The following is a 26271-nucleotide window of genomic DNA, read 5'->3' on the forward strand; positions in this document are numbered from 1 at the left end:
CCAATCTTCCACTCAGACGATACTCGACTATCCAGAGCTGCAATCAACAATTATGAGACTCTCGATACCAGGGGTGGAGTTTACGACTCCGTAAGTGCGTGTGAACAATTTTTTGTAAAAGAACAATTTTATTTGATTGGATATTATTAAAACTGAGTTTAAAATATCGTTAAATAACCAGAAATATCTTAACTTTCTCTTTTGTGCCTAAACTAGCAACTGACCGACCTACTTACTAACCTGACTTGCGCCCGAACATTTTCTGACTAGTACCCCTTCAGCACCTTACTAGTTGCCGAATTATCCCCAACCATTTCTTTACCATCATAGGGTAACCTTATATCAGGGAAAACCTGTAAATCATGAGACAGTCAGGGATTTTTAAAAAAATCTGTTGAGGATAATATTTGAAATACTATTTATTTGAAATTGTTTGATTCCGTTTATAAAAGATTGTATGTTGAAAATATTATAAAATTAAGATTCTGCCATTTGAATATTAGTCTGATATTTCTATTCTTCTTTTTATGCTGTTCTTTAAAGTGACGATTATATTTTTAGTTAAAAATTGTATTATTTTGTTGAAAATCAGTCTCTTTGGATTAAAAATTCATCTGTGTTTTCGTAGAAAATTATTATAATTTTTTGTTAATGTTAAAAGTTGAACCACTTTGTTAGAAAATAACTTTTTTCTTGAAGATTCATTTTTTTTATTATTAAATTTTCATCTCTTTGATTGTCAATTTAACTATTCCGTTAAAAATTAGTCTTTTTCATTTTGTTCAAAAATTAATTTTAATAACTATTTTTGGTTAAAAATTAATCTTTTTTAGTTAAAAATTGTTCTAATTTTTTTGGTTGAAAAATTTCTTTGTTTGCTTCAACATTAATATAATTTATCGAAAAGTTGTCTTTTCGGTAGAAATTTAATCTTTTTTTTTTTAAATATCAAAAACAAAAAATAAACTTTTCTGGATGAAAATTAAAAAATCAGCTATTTGATTGAAAATTAATTTCTTTTTTTGCCGGGGTAATTCATGAGAACTCATCTTCTTGTTAAAAATTTAGATTCGCGGGTTTTAAAGTCAATTTTTTTCTAAAAATTGAACTTTGTTCTATAATAATTCTCAATGTTTCTTCACCACTGGATTTTAAAATTATTAAAAACTGTCGCTCGTACTGGATCGTGTCCTTTGGCAGAAATATAAAATTGATGCATGGTTATACCAAAGAAATTATTTGGCATAAGTCTAATATTCTTTGATTAATATTAATATTCTTTTTAATATTCTTTTTGGTTGAAAATTAATCTTGTCATTAGCAACATCATGTATTTGGTTAAACCCTAAACTATTTTGTTAAAAATTTAAGAATTAAAAAAAAAGTAACATTCATTTATTTGCAGAGAAAATTCGTACTTTTGGATGGAAAGTTCATCGTATTTCTTGAAAATTCAACTGTATTCTAATAAATTCAATTATTTGGAGAAAAATGCAGCTATTTTGTTTTAAGTTTAATCCTTTTTGTTTGAAAACTCGACTGTTTGGTTGAAAATTATAAATCTTTGTTAAAAATTCAGCTTTTTTAAAGAAAATAACAAATTGATTAGTAATTTCAAAATCTTTATTTTTAAATTGTTCTATTCCCTTTGTAATAGATTCGATGACAAAAATCTTACAAAATTAAAATACTGGTCTTTGAATATTAAGGCTCAGGCGAAAGGAAAAATTGGTCAGGGAAAAAGCAGGCAAGTCAGGGAATTTTGAAAATGGAGTTTTTCAGCCACCCTATAACACCTGTCTAGCGCCCTAATAACGCCCAGATAGTTCCTTACTACTGATATTCCAACGCCCTACTATCGCCCGAATAGCAACCGACCAAATTCTGACTAGTGCCTCACTAGCGTCTTATTAGCACCCTGATTAACATTTTAATCAGATTATTAATAAAAATTGAACGAAATATTCTTTTTTGTTACAGATTACCACCACCTCAACAGCAAGCTACACTCGGTTCTCTCGGTGGAGGGATGGGAGGGGTCGGAAATGGAGGTAATGGTACTACTGGAGCTCAAGGTCAGCCTTTGGTGATGCCTGGATTTCCACTTCGTGCAGCGGCGGTACCTCATTATTCCCCATATTCCCCATCTCGATTTCACATTGACAAGAGATGTCAACACAGATGCTCCTGGAAATGTTTCTCCATTGGCTTGATTCTCCTCACCGTCGCTCTCGTGGCTATGCTCGCATACTTCGCTGGTAAGTCAAGTTAGCTTTATTCCTTTTTCCCTTTCCCCTTTTTTCCTCTTTCCACTTCATGACACTTGGGAAAGTTTCTATACTCGAGTTTCAGACTCAAGACTAGAATTCAAAGAGTTTAAAAATGGGGTTTCACTAGCCAAGTTTTGACTTCCACATCTTCTGAGAATTCGAAAGGAATTCAAGAATAGTTTAGCCCTACTTGTACAAAAGTTAGATCACGCAAGTGTTCATAGAATTTTCATGAAGACATTAAACTCGATTGAGGAACTTTGTATGCGAGGCATCAATTCAGGGGGACTGAGTAGGTCAATTGTAGAATCGATTTCGGTTTAACTTGAAGTTTTTAATATAATTAGTTTTCAATTATGATTAACATTCGGTGATATTAGTGTAATTTTAGTATCGAGTTTGTACCATATTTCAGCAGAAACTTGATCGTTCCATCCAAATATTGGTTTTTGTATGACTTGGTGCGGGTTGTGTCGGTGGATGCGCAGACACCATTGTAAAGAGGGTTCCACGATCATGAAAGAAGGTCATTCATAGTTCACTGCAACTCAATTTCAGCGATAGTTATATATAACTTTTGAAGTTGCGTATAAAATCGACCCCTACCCTCAAAAGCGCAATGGTCAATTCTGTCCTGTGTGAGAATGCAAAGTTGGATTACCTCCGAGGTTGTTAAATCACCATAAAATTACGCTTCCGCTAACACAAGGCTCCCAAGAGATTCGATAGTTAGTATCGAATTTCTTCAAGTTCTCGAAATAATGAAAGTTAAATAAAGGGTGTAGAATCTCATTACTGTGAATTCAAGAATCAAGTTCCATATTCAGGGAATTAGTCAATTATGTGCAAATATAGAATATTGGTCCAAATGAAAAAGTATTCGATCCTTAGGGTTTGAAGAAGAAGTCCAAATTTAAGGAATCATTTTGAATTACCTGGCACTTTGGTTGAATGAAGTTCCAGATCTTATATTGTTAAATCGTTTTAAAAAACCATTAGAGCTGAAGTCGTCGCAGAGTCCTTAATTGCAACCATACTTATTCTTGTCCCATTTTCCAAACTCGTAACTTATTCAGGACTGTAGATTCAAGTGCCGAATTTGGTCCGTAATAGGCAGAAACGTCCGCAATAGCCATTAACCTATTTTCCTCCTCGTGCAGTTTCCAAATATCGTCTACTAAGAGATTCTGCAGATTTTACGATCATGAGATTTCGGGGTCAAAAAGGCAGAAGAGGGATTACAATTTTCAGCTGGATTCTCATTGGAATTCATCGTTACACGATGATTTCTAGCTCCATCGGGCAATTTGGTCCGCTTATCTCGCTCCATTTCTCTTCCTAATTCACTCCCTCTTTAACTTTTTCCTACGTTGCGAGGAAATTGAGAAAAAAAGGCTCCTCCCTGAATAGGAATCATCGACAAAAGTGCAATTAGTGATCTGTTTGTCACTTCCTAGTGCTTTTTCGAATATCTCCAGTATGTACCTTTTTAACTCACTTATCTGAACAAAGCCTGGTAAATGTTTCTAATGTTTTACGATTTATTTAATTTTTTCAGCTGTGAGTTCAATGCGGCCAATGGACAGCACTAACTGTATTTTAGTTCAAGATGTCAAGGCTGTCACACACGAAAACGCACACATTCATGATTCGATATCTACACAAATTCCAACTGAAGGTAAATTTAACAGAAATAATTTTTTATTCCGATGTGTTACAATAATGAGGTTTTATCAATTATTAGATAAAACCTTGTTGTTTGGGTACTTTGGAATATGCTGAAAAAATATATCTTAAGTCTCCTAAGTCTCCTGAGTCTGTTAAATGTTTCTTTTAAAATATATACTTAAGTATGTCTCCTAATCCTTACTATTCTCCTAAGTCTTCTCAGTTTCTTAGTTCAGTTAGTCTCCCAAGTATTTCTGTAAAAACGTCTCATTAGTCTCTTAAGTGTTTTTTATAAAAACGTCTCCTAAGTCATCTATGCATTTCTGTTACACATGCATGCATCAAAATTTTGTTAACAAGAAAACCCTTTCATTGCAGAGAGTCTACCAACGAGTACGGCCGAGCACTCAAGTGCCGCGGAGAACACTGGTGAACAGCAACAAAGCGATCCGCAGATACAGCAATCGGCGCAACAATGGCCGGCAGTTCTCGAATTGCAAGCGTACAACGTCGCCCATTCCACCATGATACCACCCTACCACTTTTGGAACACTGAGTTCTTGAACAAGCAGCCGGCCTTTATACGACTCAACTTGACATTGCCCTGGGGCGCGAACTTTGCCGTTTACGGACGACGTAATGTTGCCCCCAGTGTTACGCAGTATGACTTTGTCGAATTCGTCAAAGGTGGCAGAGTCGACCATCGGCTCAAGAGGGAAGCCATCCAAGCTCTCAGCTACACCAAGCAACCAACTTCTGTCGGAAGGATACATTTCGATCATGAGATGAAAGCCTCTGAATTCGATCACGTCCTGGTCAAGAGAAGTAACTTAGAGTCGATGTTAGTCAATGTCAGCCTCTTGCAATATCTGGACACTGGAAGATGGTTCCTCTCGGTTTATAATGATGAGTTGCAGCCTTACAAGGTCACTCTGATAGTCACGGAAGCTGAGGGAGTGTCGACAACATGCCTGAACGATTGCTCGGGTCGAGGTTCCTGTTACCTTGGAAAATGCGATTGCATCGATGGCTATCAGGTAAGTAGGATCGGAAAAAGGATTAAATTCGTTTAACCAAAGTCGTTTTAAACAAAATCCTACTGAGGATTTTCTCCGTAGGATCCGAGAATGTTTGACCACAATTTAAATACTAAACTGTTTTCATGATCCTCTTCGTAGGATCCAAGAATATATTTTTGAATGGTTTTGTTCAAAAACTTTCTAATTACAAATTGACGCAATAATATTCTAGAGGAAATTCTGCTGAGATGTAGGTCCAAAGGATTATCGGGATAGAATTCATAAAATATTCAAGAAAAATTGAGAGGCAGGAAAAATGATGCGATTATATTGAAAGATTTATATATTGTCTATGGTAGTCGTAAGATCAGCGTTGGTATTGTAACAGGACCCTAAAGCATAGAGGGTGGCTTTAGGATTATCTGCAGGGGACATGACATGCTGCAGGATTATCTGCAAGGTTGGGATTTCGAGGAACGTCGCGGCACTGCAATGCGTCATTAAAAAGCAATTACTTTCGAGACTAATTCCTTATAAATAAGAAGCAGTCTAAATTAGGTCGCCTTTCAGAGATGTCGTTTTAAAACTAGTACTGAAATAGGCGTGGACTGAATTGGGACAACGGAAAATGACAGTTAATTTACTTTCTGAACGGGATTTTTTTTCTCAATTTTAACAAACAAAAAAACGTATCCAATCACTTGATGCCGTAAGAAATAATGTGAGATTGAACGAGTAATATTAAAGATACTAGAATTTTATATTTAAAACAGCTAATGTTAACGAACCGACAGTAAAACCTCTACCTGAACTAACTAATTTATCAGATCAATATTTGATTGATTTGCTTTACCAAGAGAAAAATCTACAACTATTTTCTATCCTATTCGTCTTCTTCGCGAGTGAAGCAGTCTTGCTAGACAACGTTTTATTATATTTTTTTTCAACTCAATCGAGTAACTGAACAGCGATGCGCGAGATCCAATCAAGCAAGTAATTGCATTACTCACTTAACGAGATTTTGCTCTAGGGACGTCCAGTATGGTATCGTGGAGAATAGGATGACCCTTATTTTTCAAACTCATAATTTGTTTACACCAATCTCCTAGTTTTGTTCGAATACCAAAAAAATTATCTTCAAACTTACGTACAATCGGTTAATAGATCCAGTACCCAAAGACCAGGAAGTTTCCCATTGATGTTACATAGGAAACTTAGTATTGTTTGGAACACGAGTTAATATTAACCAATTTTTCTAAGAGGTAATTTTTGTCTGAATTAAAAAAAAAAATTATTTTTGAAAAATGTGGGCCACCCTAGTGTGAAAAGTGTGACCCGGAACGACGAAGCAGGATTCACGATCTCGTTTTATGCATCTTCTCAGGGCGCTGACTGCAGCAAGAGTGTTTGTCCCGTTTTGTGTTCCTCGCACGGACAATACGGCGGGGGTGTCTGCCACTGTGAGGATGGTTGGAAGGGTGCCGAGTGCGATATACCCCTTGGGGATTGCCAAGTTCCAGATTGCAACCAACATGGCGAGTGCGTACGAGGCTCCTGCGTCTGCAATCCTGGATGGAAGGGACCCTTCTGTTCCGAACGTAAGTCACAAGATTTAATCTTCCCTCCAATTCCTAAATTACTCTACTCTGCGCTTTGCTTCTTTTATTATTTATATGCGAGTTCCCTTATAACTGGCTCAAATCAGACAAACGTATCAGAAGAGAATCAGTACGTGGGCCCAAAAGATTACAAAAGATTACAAAAGATATACCCAAGACAGATTTATGAATATATTTGTAAACATCTTTGGATATTTTCCTAGACTGATCAACAAACGATCCAGCAATTAATATCTTTATTTACGTGCAGGCATCTTTGATATTTCTTAATTTACAATAAGATATTTACACATAAATAAATATATTAGTTGATGAAAGGATTGTTTAAAAATGTAGGGAGATATACAAAGATGTTGTTTTTTTATCTACTGATGGAGCCATTTTTAGTTTTTTCCGAAACTCATCAGCAAACCCTCCAGCATTCATTATCATTATTGATGTGTCTTAATAATAATGATTATTTTTGGGAGGTTTTTTGATAAGTGTAAGAAAGTATCTGAGGGTGTTGTTTTTTATTTATGTAATTGAAGGAAGGTTTGTTGATCAGTTGAATGTAATTAAGTAAACGGGACTTTTCTGTCAAATCTACTAAGATGCAAATCAAAAATGGTTTCATATATTTTATTATTCTAATTCCGCATTGAAACAGGAAATTTGGCTAAAAACTCATTCTATGTTGGGACAGGGAATTTCAGTAAAAAATTATGACTTTCACTTTGTAACAGGGTATTTCCATACAGAACTAGAATTCTCCGTTGTGACCGAGAATAAATGAAAGTAATATAAAAAAGTCACGTAAAGATTCATAATTATCCTGACTTGGAACAAGGAGTTTTCAACAAGAATTATAATTCTGATTTGGAAGAAGAAAATCCAGAAAATAAACATGCTTACAATTGGGATAAACAATTCCCGCAAAAAATGGTAATTGTAACTTTTCAACAAAGAATTTCTCAAGGAATTATAATTTTGACCTTGGGACAGACGATTTCAAAAAAGAATTATAATTTTGTTTTTTGGACAAGCACTTTTTGAAAGCAATGACAGGGGACAGAGAATTTTCGCGAAAAATTATAATTTTTACTTTTGAACACGAAATTTTAGTAAAGAATTATAATGTTCATTTAAGGTGCATTTTAGAACAGATCCTTTTGATAAGAATTATAATTTTTGCTTTAGGACAGGTGGTTTCTTAAAAGAATTCACAGAAATAAAAAAAAAAAGAATCCCTATTCTAAGACAGAATTCATCAGAATTGAAAAATTCTTGTTTCAGGAATATTGAGAAGGAATCTAATTATTGTGAAGAATTAAAATTTTGTCTTGGAATAGGTCAAAAAGGGAATTTACAAAAATAATCCCTATTTCAAGTCAGAATTCATCAGATTATGAAAATTCCTTGTCCCAAATCTGACTTTGTTAGAATTTTTAAATTATTTTTTCTTACAAATAAAAATGAGCCAGAATTTAAAACTTTCCTCTTCGAAATTTTAGAGAAAGGAGATTTAGATCAAGGGAATTGAAAGAAAGCCCTGTACATATTCAATATTATCATTCTTTTAGAAAACGCTCTGTTCCGAATCAGAGTTGTAATTATCATGGCCAAAAATTATATAATGATCCAACATAGAATTATAATTCTTATTGATAATCTTCAACTTGCAGTAAGATGTTTACACACAAATAAAGTTAATAAATAATTAATGCACGGTTTGTTGATCAGTTTAGGGAAATATCAAAAGATATTGTCTCCTCTTGAAATAACTTGGAACCCCTCAACGAACAAATTCCAAGAATAATGGGATTGCTCCGATCCATAATTTAAAAAGTCGATCCATTCATCGGCGACCCTCGCCATCAGAATTCGGTAGGAGTGAGTGGGGTTGGGAGGGGTTCCCCGTAGCCAAGTTTTACTACAGTTATCATTAAAGTTCCGTCAACCAAATTTCGAGAGTCGAAAGTATTTGAGTAAGTAATTGGGGATTGCGATTGCAGCCGACTGTCCCGATCGCAGCTGCAACGGACACGGAGCCTGTGTTGCAGGCAAATGCTACTGTAAGGCAGGATGGCAGGGCGAAAGTTGTAGCCAGGTGGACCAACAAGTCTATCAGTGTTTACCAGGCTGTTCGGAACATGGTACCTACGACTTGGAATCGGCTGCCTGCATCTGCGAGAAACACTGGACTGGAATCGATTGCTCGCAACCGAGCTGCGGCCTCGAGTGCGGACCACATGGAACCTGCGAACAGGGTCGTTGCAAGTCAGTATTGAATCAGCTGCTTTCTTCATATTCCCCCTTCGGTCATCTGATCCCAATTGTCTTTGCCCACGTGCTCCACTAATTTCTTGCCGTTACAAATGGAACTTATTTTCGCAGATGCAACGACGACTGGACGGGGACGAAGTGTGATCAGAAGCCTTGCGACCCTCGATGTGCTGAGCATGGTCAGTGTAAGAACGGAACCTGCGTTTGCAGTCAGGGTTGGAACGGGAAGCACTGCACATTACGTGAGTATTAGTACTTTCGCTCGAACTTGGAATTACCATACAATGTGCACAGAAACAAAACCCCTTCAGCCAAGCACTCTAAAAATAAATTACTACGTTTCGTAGCTGGTTGTGAGAATTCGTGCAGCCGCCATGGCTTGTGTACTTTACTGAATGGCGAATACAGCTGCGAGTGTTCAACCGGTTGGGCTGGCCGGGACTGCAGCATTCTACTTGAAATGGAATGCAACGATGAAATTGATAACGACGAGGGTGAGTCTAACTGCAAGAATAAATCTTCTGTAATTGGAAAATTATAAAAGTTTGTATAGTATAAGCTTTCCATAAGAGTCTATCCCTCTTCTTATTATGTTTATTATTATTATTATTAATATTATTTTTGAATGACAATCTCTCCAGATGGAATGATCGACTGTTCGGATAGCGAGTGCTGTTCTCATGAGGCGTGCTCGGATCACATAATGTGCCTTGCCAGCAATGATCCTGTCGAGGTTCTTCTTCGAAAGCAACCTCCAAGTGTCACTGCATCCTTTTATCAAAGGGTCAAGTTCCTCATCGAGGAGAACAGCGTACAGAGTTATGTTCACACGGACGAGTATGGTGAAAGGTAGGTTCCGTTTAGGATTCGTTAAAGACAGACCCCGTGATTCATCTTAAAAATTTCAGCTGATTTACATCCAACGCTTCCTTCTAAATCAAGCATTACTCATTATTGTTTAATATTTTTAAAACATGAGGATTCTTAAACTCAATTATGAACGAAGCGTTTGATGTATCGAGATCGGAAAAGTTTCAGATACAAATTTCGGATTCGGTTTCGTTACCATTTTGGCATGACGCGTTTATTTTTTTTCTTATGAATAAAAAGCATGCCTCGGACGGTTAATGCAAAGAAGTAAAAAATAAATCAGTTCGCGGACTGACCTTTAAAATTATTAAAAACCGTCGCTCGTACTGGATCATGTCCTTTGGCGCAAATATGAAATCGATGCATGGTTATAACACAAAAATTATTTGGCATCATTTAACCTGTGCAAGAATGCTCACAATGGGGGAATTATTATCTGTTTCATCCTCTCTAATAAAAACCTCTGACCTTTCGATCTCCTTCGAAGCTAATGTGCTAGCTCTTGCACAAAAATCGGATTCTTTTTGTGTCTTTCAACATTGATATTTTAATTTAAAGTAAAAAATCTTGAAACCTTCCTGGAGGAATAAGTCGGGAATCTTCCTTTGATAATTTGTACATCCGATAGCTGCATCCAATATCTTTCTTTGAAAAAAATTCCGACTTTGTGCTTCTTGTTCGTCAATGTATTCCCCTGTTGTGAGCGCGTATCGGTTGTCAAGGATATTCGCTTCGATCAATTCTAATATTAGGAACGGGCCACCCGAGATGCATCGGAACAGAGAACCGTGTTGTTGTCGGAGGCGAGCCCCCTCCCAATCCGTGGGTGGGGACATCGATTCCGCCACCTTCTTTGGACCATCCCTTTCCTCGTGTATCACCCTCTTCCTCCCTCAAATGCCAGGAGCACCAACGATCACCTCGGAAGTACTGCCGATCAAAGGGCCTTGTCGCTGCTTACTTCTACTTCTGTGTCCCGCGGCTATATAACCTGTAATGTGATGGCTACAAAGTTTGTGACTGGTGCTCATTTGCCAGGTTCAAGGAAACTTTGAACACTCGTTGACGTATCGTTGCGGGCTTCACAAAAACCAGCACACGTATTTCACAGATTTCACTAGTTTTCTTTAAAGTCTAGCTTTCAGGGCGACCAAAAAATCAACCCGACTCTAATTAATTTAATATTATCTGAAGAATATTTAATTGTAGATGTACTGATTAAATCTAAAGTATGGTTTTTGTATCATGAATTCCAATCACAAAAAATGTAATTTAACTGATGGATTTGAGCTTGATAGATTTTACAAAAATCTTGGCTATTGGTTTTCAATTAACCCAAGGTCTGCAATCAGCACCGTCATAGAAACTTTTCATTTTAGAGTGACGTGGCTCATTTTTCGAGTGATGCGAGGTGCACGATATATAATTCGTGGTGCGACTGGTATTCGAGGGATTCGTGTACGTTGTCTAGTGTTGTTCCTCTTGTGTGTAAACCCTACCAAACTACCCTAATCACCCGAGACCGAATGCGGCTTCGTTGAGCCAATATTCAAAATTCACGACTATCAACCTTATAGTGTCGTTGCGCGAAAAAACTTTTACTGTTCTTTGCTTTTACGTATACTATTTTGTCTTTTTGATTTAATTTTTTCATTTGCCGCGTGATATATTCGAAATCGTACGTTAGTTAAGCAAATACATAGAAAAAAGATATTCATGGTAAATCTTTAATATGAAAGTAGACGTCGGATCGGGACGTCAGGCAAAAATTTCGGGGGGAAGAAAGACATTTCATTCAGGATATAAAAGACGTCTCAATCCGACGGCCAAATAGTTCCATTAATATGGTAGACACAAGTTTGAAATTCATTGATAAACTGCTTGAAAAGGGAGCCTCATGAAAAAAATTACACTGCTTTTTTCGTTGTTTTCACCAAAGATAAATGCCGTGTGTCAGCACTGAGGTTTGACAAAAGTGTGGAAGCGGTCGAGGCTAATACGGAGGGATTTGAATCTGAAATGAAGTTTTATCACAGAAAATAGGACAAATTAGACCTAGTGAAGGATATTTTTTTATGAGACACTAAAGACGATAGGAAAATTTATTCCTGAGGGGATCGACAGGAATCAGAGCCGCAAACTGCTGTCACGTGTATCTCACTATGTGTATGTTACGTAGTTTCCAACTTGTGTCCGTCATATGTTTACCACTCTATGTTGAATGAGTCTGTGAGTATCTGAGTTCATGTGCGTGGCTGGGACAGTCGCGTGTCCGATGGGTGCGCTTGATTAGTGTGTGTCTACGTCTATTGTTTCTGTAATGGCAGTACGCAACATTGCAAGGAACGCTCATCAAAACGTTTCCGAGGAAAGATACGTTTTCCCGTCCGCTGAAGTTCTATCGTTTCCACTAAGCGATAAAGAATCTCGTAAAAAAAAGGCTCCTGACCCGCGCTCTAAATGCAAATCACCCCGTGGAAAGTATTCCCCATTTGCAAAAGGCCGTTTAAGTTCCATTTTTCTCTTTAAAAAAGAAGAGGAAAATGAATTAGGGGAAACCCTTGTAGTTTACGGGTTCTTGCCACCGATCTGTACATAAAAAAGAATAGATTTCCCACGATTTTAAATAAAAGGGCGAATTTCTTAGGGGTGCAATTACGAGATGGGCGAACTAGCGATGTTGCGTATTGCCCGCAAAACGTGGGTTCTGTGACCGTGTGGTAACGCCCTTTTCTTCTCGTTGGTTTTTCCCACACGTAGTGCGTTCTGGAGTTCCTTTACACCGCGGTAAGTTGCAGCTCAGCTCTCGCTAAATCGTTCATGTCCAACCATCTATGCTCGTCGCTCGTTCCATTATATCATCTTACATGTCTTTTTTTTTTCATATGAGCTTCTCAACTTATTAGCCTGTTTCGCCTTTTTTTCTTTATGTTCCTGTGATACGTGCATATTAATGTACGTTTAAAACTAACACATTTTTGTATCAGTTCAGTCTCAAGTTATTTTTTGCATTGCCATGTTTACATCGTCTCCGCTTCTTTCTCGTACACTCCTTTGTTATTATACTTGTTACACAGTTTATTGCTTCTTATACCTTTCCCAGTGTTGTGGCTCCACTTGCGTCGAATCGTACCCCGTCTTTGTTTCGACAATGTTTTCCTTTCGCAGCGCTCCCTTTCTTGTTTCGTAATTGGGCCATTCCTATATTTTCGAATGAGTCTTTTGTAAAAAGAAGAAAAATCAAAGAAAAAAGGGCGCGCTGCGGTTTATAAATAAAGTTGCTATATGCAATTTGAATTGTAACAATTGCCTGCGGGTGCGAGAAGAGCTCTAAATAAAGCAAAAAGTTGTCCAAGCTTAAAATAAACCAGCTGAATAACTTTCAAATATTGAAAATTGGGTCATGACGAATATTCGAATGGGTCGTGATTTGACTAGTAAATGGTATGGAAATGCAGAGTAGCACAAAAACTAAGCACAATCTCCAAATTTACTTCGCGAATTTGTTTTTTTTTTATGTAGTCAAGTAATAAATAAATTCAATTTCACGTTCCCAGCTTTTAGACACGAATTTATTCATCAGAAAAACTAAAAATAAACTGTCTTTGTAATGATACTGACCTTTTTTCTCTATAATAAATAAATTTAGCTACACTCGTCCAGTTACGATTAGCCTTTGTTAGTCATCAGCGAAACGAAAAACATATTCACAATACAGTGCCCAGTGAATCTGAATCCTGGAGTTTCCGGAACGTTGAGCGGTCACAGGAATAATTTCTATTTGACATTTTCTAAGTGTGCAATGTATTCACTCGCGTCACGTAATCGCGTCGTTGTTCTCTGCTCGTGCCCGCAGCAGTACCGTAACTATTAGTTTTCCCACCTGTCACGCGCGTTCGATCGTTCATACTTCGTGACAAAGTTTTCGTCCGGGAAGTTTCTTCCCCCATTGTCGTCGGATGTACGCCTCGACGTAGAGACGGAGCCGGTACTGTCCTCGAACACCACGTACCATACATTACGTACTGGAAACCGTACAAACCTGTCTACTCTATGTTATCTGTGATATGTCGTCAGATTGTTGTTTTTGTTATGTCTTGTCTACTTCTTGTCCTCTAGTGCGTCAGCCCTGTATTAGTACATATGCTACTGTATTTTATTACCTGGTCTTGTGTTGTTTATGTTATTGCCAGGCTTGCACTTTGCATACCTTGTCGAACTATCTACTATAGTGAACGTCCTTAGCATCCATACACACTAGTTTGTCCATCCCTGTATCATTTTCAAAATGGTCCACTTTGGCACATATCTAAAGAATATGCAGTATGCCCCATGCTTAAGGCCTGTACTACTCCGAATACGCTAGATAAGCATAAGAGGAACATGATGCAACTGAGTATCATTAACTTTTCTAGCGCAAGCGCAGTAGCTCAGGAACACTCTGTATAGTAATCATGATATTTATTTTGGTACTTTGAAGGGCAACCTAATACACACGACTAAATCATCAAAACACTTGATAATTTTTGTCTCTTTTTTTTCATAATTACCAAAAATGTGTACACGGTAATGTGCAAATATATATATATATATATATAAATATATATATATCACTCATAACGTATGACGCGACCGGTAAATTCATTTACAAAAAAAAAGAAATTTAAAATCGGCAAACGAATGTCATACTGTTAATTATGTGAAGAGAAAAGAAAGGAACCCGAAGCCCTTCTTCCCATCGTCCCTTGTCTGCGTCTGTACTACCGTCTTAACAATCTACCAATTACCCTTTAATGACCCAACCAAACCTTGTGTCTGTCTTTCTCCAATCCAACCGTATCAAAAATCCACTTAACGAATTAAACCCGATGCCCGTCATCCCGCTGCCCGTTTTAATGATCATATAAAAAGCGTAAAAAGTTTCGTGCTTCGAAATATGAGACAAAAATAACTACAAATCTCTATCTCGAGCCTAGCCGTTTCAAGAGTCTTCGATATTTGCCTTAATTGCGACGTGAATAGTGATTTTTTTTCAAAAATAATGAAAGAACTTAGTCATTATGATCTGGAGAAGTCGAGCAAAATTTCTCAGGCGGGACAAAGGCTTGAAGAGGATAATGATAACAGCGTGACTTTCAGCTTACAGTTAGTGTCGCGTTTACGAGAAAACACATCGGATCCATTCTTTCGTTTATCCTTCATTTATAGGTTGGCGTCTGTCTTAGATATCCGTGTATTTCGATATATTATGTTCTCATATCACGTATTATGGTTTCCCATGATTTACAGTAGTGATGACAGTGCCTGCCACCTCGCTGAGCTACTATCTCTTGGAGGATCGGCACTTGACCATGTTTCTGTACTTCCGAGTTTCTTCATCGTCATCAAAAATTTATATTTTGTAACATTTTTTCAAAACAAGGTTGTGCCAATTCAGTTTCACTCTCTCGATACTAACAAGAACCGCTACTCTTAAGAATGGCATTTTCACAAACCTCAAAATTGATGCAGCCTTGTTTCGTCTCAGGAAAAAAAAACTATTCAAGAAAAAATTCCACACAGTGTAAGTCTTTCAAATTAAAAATTGAGGGTAAGTCTAACAACCAATCTCTTAATAAATCTTGACGAACTTTAAATTAAATCATGTAAATTCAATTCTAATAAGAATAGTATCTTAAACTTTGCATTTTAGATTAGCTTTCCAAAATCTGATTAAGCCTTCGATTGCCATTCTAGCAATAAAAAGAATATTTTTGGATATTCCACTCACTTGAATATAATTTTCTCCAACTTGGAAATCGAAGGCTTCGTAAAATGTATTTTCGCTTTTTTAAATATGATTGCCAATAAAGCTTTTTTCTCATACTGCAGCTTCTTTTTTTAGAAAAATTTCTGTTCATAATCTCAAAGACACTGAGGCAAACAATATAATTTTTAGACTTAACCACTTGGTAACTAAAAATAAGCAAGATAACTGAGCCATAATGAATAATTTCTTTTCCTGAGGATCATAGACCGCGAAATTAAAATTGTTTGTCCTTTTGAGGAAAAGTTACTTTTATTGGGTCAAGTTGACCAAGTGCGTGATCGATAGTCACGCAGTTGATACGTGTGCGATCCTCCAAGGACGAATATGATTTCCCCTGTGCTGTTCCTTAGGGACTGAGTAATATCTGCCGCCTTCACCTACACATAGTTTATCACACATGCGCGCATATTTCACTCACACATACACAATTGCAGACACAATACGCGCGCGCGAGTGAGCACGCGCACGACACGCACGCGCGCGCCAATCCCCGGTAAATCACCCCGTATGTATATATAATAAACTGTGTAACGCAGTTTATGTACCTGGTACCTATTGATTTCATTATATTCAGCACATACACACGTGACTGCTTAACATTATATCAGCTTGATAATATTTCGACTTTCCGCCAAAAAGTACATACATATATCAGTCCTGAATAATTTCTACATCATTTACGTCTATACATACAATCCTAAATGATATTTATAAATGCATGTATTCCATTTTTTATGATCTCTAACCTAGGTTCCAGTATGATGTTCGGTGCGTCTCAAAATTACATTTGATTGCGGCTGTGTAATTTCCAAGAATGTGCTATCATGGCTAATAATAAATCCAATGGTGGATGACAATTCAGCAATCGTTTTTAATACCAACTAAAGTACCAGAATTAGCTGCTCAAAGTGAATTATCACTCTTGCTGGAAGTAAATATATAGAAACAGAAAGAAATTGAAAAAGATAGAAAAAGATCCGTGGACATAGAACTTTAAATTTTGTTCACCTTCTCATCCATCTATAATTGAATCTATCCATTTTAATATCAGTCTCTATCCAATTCCATGGTCCTTCTATCCACGTGAATCATTACCTATATTCTCTGTTTATTCAGATTCTAGGTCAATCTTTTTTATCTCCAGATATCTACAATCATACTTATCAATCAAATTAATCGTTGTCAATATTTGCAATCTACAATTACCTTTATTGTTTTAAATCTCAATTTTTATATCCAAGTCTACCTTCGGTCTATCTTCACGATATAAAAATATTCCTGTTGATAAGGAAAGGTGTACTGGGATAGAAAGACTGGGGTTTAAAAGGATAAGAGTGATTAGCTAATACAGAAGAGATAAAAAGGATTTAATTGGATAGGAAGATAGGGATTGACAAAAAGGAGAGATAATGAGAGATAGACTTGAATTGAAATACTGGGAATTAAAAGGATAAGGCTGATTTGTATTGCAGAAGGGATACAAAACGATTTACGTGAATAACATAAGAGGGATTGAAGTAGATAATGAACTTTTTGAAATGCCATGCGACACATACAAAGATTAACATGGATACGAAGCTTATGATTGCAAAGATAATGAGGATTTAAGATTTCCAAACTGATAGACAAGGATAGACATAGGTAAGGGTGGATAGATTTGAATATAAAGACTGGGCTTCAAAAGGTGATTGAAGGTTGAAGAAGAGAGATAAAAGAATTAGCATGGATAAGCGGAGGATAATAAAGGATAGGCGAGGATAAGTGGTGGCTAGACGTGGAACTAGGCGTTGATAAGCGAGTGATAGAATTGGATATAAAGATAGGGATTCAAGAGTATAAGGGTGATTTATATTACATCAGGAATGGAAAAGGATTTTCGTGAATAGGAAGATACCAAATTAAGATGATGAGCAGGCTTTTAAACTGCCAAACAATTTAAAAATTATATGTGTTGATAAGGAGAGATAGAGTCGGATAAAAAGACTGGAAATAAAGATAAGTGGAGGATACACCAGAGGATACGTGGTGTTTAGACCTGGTACTAGGCAGGTATGAGCAAGCAATGGACAGGATAGACTCAGATAGAAAAACTGAAATTCAAAAGGATAGGTGTGATCAAAGATTGAATAAGAGATAGAAAAGGATTTAATTGTATTAGCGGATAATATTAAAGGATAGCTTCATGTAATTTGTAGATAACCTGGGATTCAACGACTGATGGAGATGTATATTGCAAAGGGATAAAAGGATTTAAGCGAATCAGAAGATAGGGTTTGAGGAGATAAGGATGATTATAAATCGTCAAAGTGATAGAAAATAATATACGTGGATAAATTGGGATATACTTTGATAGACTGGAATTTAAAAAGATATACATGATTAAAGATTCAAGTAGAGATAGGAGTAGATTTACGTGAATAATCTAAGGATATATAAGGATAGATGGAGTAAGTGGAGCTACATGGATAAAATGATTGGGATTCAAACAGACAGGAGTGAGTGTAGATTCGAAAAAAAATTATAGAAAAAAATCGACCAGATAAGAGGATAAAGGAGGATACATTGTTCCTCCCCATTTTAATCTTTAAGATGTAAATTGTTTTCAATTGATAGAAATTCTATTTCTTTCCAGCAGTTCTAATTCCTTAATTTGCTTTTCCGAATTTGTCAAGTACCCAAAGCAATAAAGTCGCCTGTGAAAGCCGCTTTTACCGAAATTTTAAATTGCAAATAAAACGCCCTCTTGATTCGTAAAGTCTGGTCTTTCAATGCTTATCGGACTAAACCTTGTGAAGTGGATCCACATTGTTCCGGGTTTCTCGATTCGGTTATTGGCACCGGTAACTACTTTGTGCCGAGACTAGAATGGCACGCAAATTGAATTGCGAATTGTATTGGCAACCAAGTGCGAATATTGAAACGCACCGAACCATTCGCCAGCGGTGTAGCTGATTCGATGAACCCCATCGATGTATCTTTTAACGAACAGTCAATCCTAACTTTTTGTAAATTAAAATTAGTACTCACAAATTCTATAATCTAGTTTTCAAAATTTCGGAGGAATGGGAAGATTTAAAGCCTCTCGAATTGAAAAACATCGCAAACATCGAGTCAGTTACACCGATAGAGAGTGCAATGTAACAAAAAGTTCGAAAGAGATCGTCATTTTTTTTTATTTATAACAGCCGGGTTGCGGTAATGCGAGGCCAGGTTGTTACGGAGCAAGGACTTGGAATTGTAGGCATTCGAGTTTCCGTTGACAAAGATTCACGTTTTGGATTCACCCTCACGAGAGCTGGTGGATGGTAAGTAACATTTTCCACTCTTCACTTTTACAGCAAAGTTTCATTGTTCAATAAGGAAATATAGTTACTATTAGTATCTACAATATTAGCTTTTATTCACCACGGAAGCACAGTTTTAGAATCCATTACTGAAATTAATTTTTACCACTGCTAATAGCTTTAGTCGACATTCACAAGAACCTCTTTATTTATTCATCGATCGAAAGGTCACAATACTATCAGTATTAAGTCGAGTTAATTACTTTCCCATTTATTCCAAAAGAAATTAAGTCTCGTTACTAGTTGAGCAAAGCAGGAGTAAAACAGTTACTGGTTTTAAATTATTGTTCAAATCTTCCGATATTGTGTCACTTCGATTTTTCAAATAACATTGCTCTAAAAAATATTCACTTGGATTTCCAATTAGTATTACTCTGTATACAAGACAATCCATTTCTGTATTTTTATCATGATAAGCTAGCTAAAATATTGTTTAAAGTTGATATTTTTATAAATTAAAGCTAGTTACAGAGAATCAAGTTTTATCTATTTTCAATTCTGAGATCCCTTCATGATATATTGTTCGATTGGATCAGGTTCGACGTTCTCGTTAACGGAGGAGGTGCAGTGACTCTGCAATTTCAGCGAAGCCCATTCAGGCCTCTCACGCGAACAGTTTTCGTTCCATGGAATCAAATCGTAGTTCTACCGCCCGTCGTAATGACCCTAAGCGAGGGCGGAGAATCTCTCAAAGTGAAGCAACCACCTAGTCCTGCAGTTGGTACGTAAATATTTTTCTCAAGAAAATGTAATGAACATTTTTGGACGTTTCGGTGTATACTTTATAAAAATGACTGCATTTTTATGTGGACAATTTTGTGTCAGTGAAGATCTTTTTTTCCTTTTATTTCATTTCATTAATTGTTTATGCAGAGTTGCTATGCTATTCCAATTTCTATATATTCCAAACTCTGTGGCAACTCTGTTGATTAATGTCCCATGTAATTCAATGGAAGATTTCATCTTGTGATGTCTACTTACTCGTTCATGTCGTACCATTGCCGTCCATTGTTGTTCTTAATCAAGAATCTATTAATTGACTCCATAAAATATAATAGGCTTCCCAGGGTTTTCAGTGGGTCTATTTGGAGAAAATGGTCCCTGTGTAGAACATGATCACGAAACACTTCGCCCTATCATCGTTGGAACCTGGATGCCGGAAAAAGTTGGAGGACTACCTGGAAAGAGTTTGGTCTTTGCTGAAACCCAGGTAAATAATCATTGTTGATCAAATGTGGATCACATTAGGATCACATTAGGTTTTATATATTGCCTAAATCTAATCATTTCCACGATTCACTGATAAATTTATTCTCATAGATCATCCAAGAAAGTATCGCAATTCCGGGATCGAACTTGCACTTGATGTACCAGAGCAGCCAAGCGGCGGGTTATCTGTCAACAGTAAGGATGCAACTAACGGGGCCATATATACCGAAATCACTGACACATGTACACGTTCATGTCGAGATCGAGGGATCCTTACACACCAAGACTTATGAGGCAGATCCCAATTTAACCCACACTTTCGCCTGGAACAAGCGAAACGTTTACAAACAGAAGGTGTACGGAATCGCTCAAGCGAAAATTTCGGTGGGCTATCAGCATTCGACATGTCCCAGCGTGATATGGGAGACACAAACCGCTACCTTGCAAGGCTTCGATGTCGATATTTCGGACGTGGGTGGTTGGGGTTTGGACATCCACCATCACTACAACTTTCACGAGGGCATTTTGCAAAAGGGTGACGGGTCGACCCTGCATTTTAAACAGTATCCCAGAACTGTAAAGGTCATCATGGGAACTGGATTGCAGAGGAATTTGCAATGCGACGATTGCAATGGTCTTGCAAAAGATGCAAGACTTCTCACTCCAGTTGCACTTACGAGTGGACCTGATGGGAGCATCTACGTAGGCGACTTCAACCTTGTGAGACGAATCACTCCTGAAGGAAAAGTATTCACGGTTCTAGTTTTAAGGTAAATATTATATCTTAATAATAGATTGAATCAACGAGTTTGAAATAAGAGCGTGAAACTAACCGGCTTTGTTTTGTTTGCAGGGCAACCCAGGTCGCCTATCAATATTATCTTTGCGTCTCGCCAGCAGATGGTCATTTGTACATCAGCGATCCAGAGAAACATCAAATTTTAAGAGCGCTTTCGTTGGATGAGGTCCAAGATCCCGATATCAATATAGAACCGGTTGTGGGAAGCGGGGAACGATGTATACCTGGAGATGAGGGTCATTGTGGTGACGAAGGACCGGCCATTAGATCTAAACTGGCTCACCCGAAAGGTAACTAATTACCGAAGGCTCTATTTTCCATTAGCCAACACTTCGGTTAATTTAAATAGATCTTTAATCACAGAATCCTAAGACGAAGAAGGAGTGTGTGGAATTAACCAGACTGCTGAGTTTCTCTTCAAATTCTGCGCTTTTTCAAACTTCTCCTTTTGTTCTTTCCAGGAATTGCAATCGCTGCCGACAAGACGATGTACATCGCAGATGGAACCAACATCCGAGCGGTGGATCCCCACGGAGTTATCCACACCCTAGTAGGTCACCATGGTCATCACAATCACTGGTCTCCAGCTCCTTGCACCGGAGCAATTCCAGCACACCAAGCACAACTTCAGTGGCCTACCGGTTTAACCCTCAGTCCCCTCGATGGATCCTTGCACTTTATTGATGATAGACTCGTCCTTAAACTTACGAGTGACCTCAAGGTTCGTGTTGTAGCCGGAACACCACTACACTGTACGAGCAACGCTAATAACGCTGATTTACCAAAGACCAACTCAACAACGATCTCCAATCTGAAGAAACCTGAAGAAATTCTTGGATCAGTTTTAGCCGTTGGCTTCAGTCCCACTGGTGAATTGTACATCGCCGATAGCGACTCTCATCGCATTAATTCCGTCAGAGTAGTAGACCCTTCCGGAAAAATGTCATACTTCGCAGGTCAACAGCACGAACGTGTTCGGGGGCAATGCGAGTGTAATAATACAACGCCGAGCAGTAAGGAATCAGCATTGAACTGCGCATGTACGGATGATACAAGCAGTACCGAAACTCTACTATCGTCGAATGCAAAGTTTACGGCCATTTCCGCCCTTGCCGTGTCGCCGGATGGAGTTTTGCATATCGCTGACCAAGGCAGTTTGCATATTCTTGCGCTGCAGCCTTATCTTCCTAATCACGACGAGAGTGGCGAGTTCCATATTCCGTTCCCACCATCGAACGAGGTTTACGTTTTCAACCGGTATGGTCAGCATGTAGCGACGAAGGACTTGACTTCTGGAAAGACGAGGTATTCGTTCCTCTACAGTAAGAATACGAGCTTCGGAAAACTTTCGACAGTAACAGACAGTGCTGGCAATAAGATTCAGTTCTTAAGAGACTACAGCAATGTTGTAAGTTCCATTGAAAACACTCAGGACCACAAGTCGGAGTTGAAGATCTCGGGAGTTGGATTCCTTGTAAAATTATCAGAAAGGGGAAGATCAGAAATCACACTTGATTACGATAGCTCAACTGGACTTTTGACAAGTCGATCAGGAGGTCGAGAGACTTACATGTACAATTATGATGATCTTGGACGAGTGACCGAAGTAATTCTACCAACTGGAGAAAAATTGAAATTAAAGTCTCAGTTAACCACCGATGAAACTCTTTCTGTTAAAGTCGCAGCACCTCTTCAGGCCCTAAAACTGGGAGAGAAACAGAGGTTCATGGAATTCCTGATGAAGAGCGAAAGGTCGAATATGCTGACGATCACTGATGGTACTCAAGTCAGGAAGGCAACGGCTTTCCCCAACAGCACACTAGAAGTTTGTCTACCCGGAGGAGGAAGAATAATGACAGGTGCAACGACAAAGCATCCTCTTCTTGAAGCTGCTTTACCCGTTGAAGCCGAGATGCTTCCGATGTGGAGTTACCAAATGATGACTTTGGGTGAAGTGACAAATACTATGTCAACAACGTACAACCTCGTTGGTGACGTAAGCCACCTTCAGCAAACGTTGAGCCGAGAAGTTTGGGTAAATGAAACAAGAGTGATAGGAGTTGAGTTTGAACAGGCGTTTAGTCGAGAAACCTTTTATGATAAATCCAGAAACCCCCTTCTAACAGTCACCTTCGATCCAGCGGGTCTCCCCTTATCCTGGCAACCTCACAATCAGGGCCACAATCTCACGATCACTTATGACAGGTTCAATCGAATGGATAGCTGGAGATGGGGCGCTTCCGGCGAATCTTATGGATATGATAGACATGGGCAACTAGCAGAAATTTCCAACAGCCAAGATGGTGCCAAGCATTACACCTACAACGATTACAATATGCTGTCGAAGATAACTCTACCAAGTGATCGTGCTTTCTCTCTACAGTATGATGATGATGGTGGCTTGCGACACATAATTCTCCCCTCTGGAACTAAACACTCATTCTCCTGCCAATCATCTCTAGGTTTTTTGAGAGTAACTTACACTCCACCCGGTAGTTCAAGAGCTTATCTGCAACACTACAGTCACGATGGGAACTTACTACAAACTGTATTTCCTGGTGACGGGGCTAGAATTGTCTACAGATATCATACGTCAGGTCAGTTGGCTGAAGTTGTTCACGGAGATGGAAAGAGCGAAATGAGATACACAGACAGTGGTTTACCTTCTGAAGTAATACATTCCGAAAGAGATGTGGAATACAAGTGGGACTATCAGTACAACGCTGGTCTTCTAGTCGAGGAACGGATAGACTTCGGTGCTAAAACAGGTCTCAGTAATGCCAAGTTCACTTTCGATTACGACTCAAACTTCCGATTAATATCTGTGCAGGGACGAATAGGTGGCCAGACGCTGCCCTCACACATTATGGGCTACAGTAAAAAAACTGGAACTCTGGATCAAATAGGTCCCTTCAAGATATCCAAGCTTCAGTCTAACGAGACGACAGTCTTCGATGGAACAGCAATATTCTCAAGGAAAACTGACATGAGATATCTTGAAACTCAGATGACGGTTACTATTCACGGGATGGAAGTCTTTCGAATGGAGTTCACTCATGATTCACAGGGTCGAATCAATCAGACGAGAACTTACACCAGGAACGTGGGGGTCAACACTTACACAAACGTGAAAAACTACACTTGGGATTACGATGGTCAGCTGACAGGTGTCGAGGCGCAGGAACCCTGGGACTTCAAATACGACGCAAATGGTAACATGTTATCGCTCACCTATCGAGGAAATACAATTCCAATGGAATATAATTCTATGGATAGAATTATTAAATTCGGAGAAGGACTCTACAAATACGATAACAGAGGGCTGGTGATTCAGAACGCAAGGGAGGAGCGATTCAATTACAATGCAAAGGGGCTTCTGGTCCGGGCAACAAAGAGGGGAAGATTTGATGTGAGATACTATTACGATCATCTTGATCGTCTTGCAACAAGAAAAGACAATTATGGAAATGTTACGCAGTTCTTTTACAATAACCAGCAGAGACCTTACGAGGTCAGTCAAATCTATAGTCCACGGGATGGAAAACTGATGTCACTTGTCTATGACGATAGAGGACATCTTATATACGCACAGGTCTACAGGAACAAATATTATATCACAACTGACCAATGTGGAACGCCAATCATGGTCTTCAATCAATATGGTGAAGGAATTAGAGAAATAATGAGGTCTCCTTACGGACATATCGTTTATGATTCGAATCCGTACCTCTATCTTCCTGTTGATTTCTGTGGAGGTCTTTTGGATCAGGTGACATCTTTGGTCCACATGCCAAACGGGAAGGTGTATGATCCTCTGATTGGACAGTGGATGTCTCCCTTATGGGAAAACGTACTAGATAGACTTCAAACCCCGACTCATCTTCACCTCTACAGGTTCAATGGAAACAATCCTATTGATGTTCATCAAACAGATCGCCACAAACAATTAACAGGTAATAAATTATTCCTTTAATGTTTAAAAAATGCTTCTTATAGACAGCGTGATCAGCCATTCTTCAGAATAAAAATCAAGCTCAGTTCCAGGTTTCCCAGGTCAACAAATTAAGTTTTTCCAGATGTTCTTTTTCACATCGAATAATGAATAAACAAATGCCTAATTTTTTGCAAGCATAAGTCGTCTTCGTGAAATCTTTGGAAATATCTTAAAATCTTTTACAAGTTTTTGAAATCATTGATATATTTCAAATTTTTGTGAGATCGGTAAAATCTTCTGAAATGTTCGTGAATTCTCTGGAATTTTTTTAAGTATTACAAAACTGAGTGAAAGCTTGACATTTCTGTGAAATCTTTGAGAAATGTTTCGGAATTTATTTAATCTCCTGTAAAATATTTGAAATTCTTGAAATCTTTGTGCAATTTTTGTAATCTTTTAAAATCATTGAAATTCTTAAAATCTTTTATGAATTCGTTAAAGCTTTTATGAATTCTTTGTGAACTATTTTTTATTAATTTGGAATCACTGGAATATTTTTTAAATATTTTAGAAATGTTTCTGAAATTTTTTTAATCATTTAAAATCATTGAAATACTTGAAATCTTTTAAATCTGCTTGGAATCTTTCCTTATGAAATCTTTGCTGATTGTTTGAAATCATTAAAATCTTGTAAAATCTTCACAAATTTGTTTTAACCATTTAAAATCTATAAAATTCTTTTAAATGCTTTGAAAGATTTAAATCTGGTGTAGTGTACTCTTCTTGAAATCTTTTGAATTCTTGAAATCTATTGAAATCCTCATGTAAATTTTGAAATCTTTTGAAATATTTGTGAAATCGTTTCATATCTATGAAACTTTTTGAAATCATTCAAATCTGGTGTACTGTACACTTTTTCCAATCTTTAAAATCTTTGAAATCTTTAAGGATTCAAAATGTTTGTGAAGTCTTTATTGAAATTTGATTTGCGCGCCTTTTTTAAATCGTTGACATCCGTAAAATCTTCGTGAAATTTTAAACATACTTTCAAATGTTTTAAATCTTTTCAAATCATTAGACATATTTTGTAACCTCTTGAAATCTGTAGTAGGCTCAAAAGCCGAGTGCTTATCCCCTCGAAAATTCCGTTTGGTAGCCAAAACTAATTCTAATTTTGACATCGAAATTTTCAATGAACAATTTTTATCATTTGTACTTTGAATATTACAACAAAATTTATACTTGAATATTCTATGTTAGCGGAGAAGATAATGAAAACTTATCAAATTATTCACAATATTAAAGTCTGTTATTTGAAATCTATCAAATAATTGGTTTAGTCTACAAAAAGTACCTTTAATCTCTATATATTCTGTGATAAATAAAAGATCAATTATATCTTGATAAATAACAAACTTTTTAGTCGCAAGATCTTTTTTAAATGAGATTTCCAGGTTTTCAAAGT

General features: G+C 37.5%; 2 protein-coding genes across 7 annotated transcripts in view; one reads left to right on the forward strand and one right to left on the reverse strand.

Annotated features, from left to right (window-relative positions):
• The window catches only part of LOC117172389 (CD63 antigen-like), a 523259-nt gene that overhangs the window by 477822 nt on the left and 19166 nt on the right, over positions 1–26271 (reverse strand). The window contains exon 1 of one of the 6 annotated variants that reach the window (XR_004467018.1): positions 13333–14032. The exons of 3 other annotated variants lie outside the window; for them this stretch is intronic. The gene's annotated coding sequence lies outside the window, so the exon portion shown is untranslated. Of the gene's footprint in view, positions 1–12852; positions 12913–13332; positions 14033–19829; positions 20043–26271 lie in introns of those variants that run through there. 2 more of the 6 variants (XM_033360256.1, XM_033360259.1) reach the window with 2 other exon arrangements.
• The window catches only part of LOC117172388 (teneurin-a), a 70713-nt gene that overhangs the window by 41963 nt on the left and 2479 nt on the right, over positions 1–26271 (forward strand). The window contains exons 2-16 of the mRNA XM_033360252.1: positions 1981–2258; positions 3829–3948; positions 4317–4975; positions 6342–6555; positions 8571–8835; positions 8953–9083; positions 9189–9335; positions 9483–9690; positions 12472–12498; positions 18706–18825; positions 19401–19585; positions 19923–20074; positions 20185–20843; positions 20927–21162; positions 21334–24825. Of these exons, the coding sequence (XP_033216143.1) occupies positions 1981–2258; positions 3829–3948; positions 4317–4975; positions 6342–6555; positions 8571–8835; positions 8953–9083; positions 9189–9335; positions 9483–9690; positions 12472–12498; positions 18706–18825; positions 19401–19585; positions 19923–20074; positions 20185–20843; positions 20927–21162; positions 21334–24825 (6893 nt within the window). The remainder of the gene's footprint in view (positions 1–1980; positions 2259–3828; positions 3949–4316; positions 4976–6341; positions 6556–8570; positions 8836–8952; positions 9084–9188; positions 9336–9482; positions 9691–12471; positions 12499–18705; positions 18826–19400; positions 19586–19922; positions 20075–20184; positions 20844–20926; positions 21163–21333; positions 24826–26271) is intronic.

The sequence above is a fragment of the Belonocnema kinseyi genome, chromosome 5, assembly GCF_010883055.1.
Source record: "Belonocnema kinseyi isolate 2016_QV_RU_SX_M_011 chromosome 5, B_treatae_v1, whole genome shotgun sequence".
NCBI classification, from domain to species: domain Eukaryota; kingdom Metazoa; phylum Arthropoda; class Insecta; order Hymenoptera; family Cynipidae; genus Belonocnema; species Belonocnema kinseyi.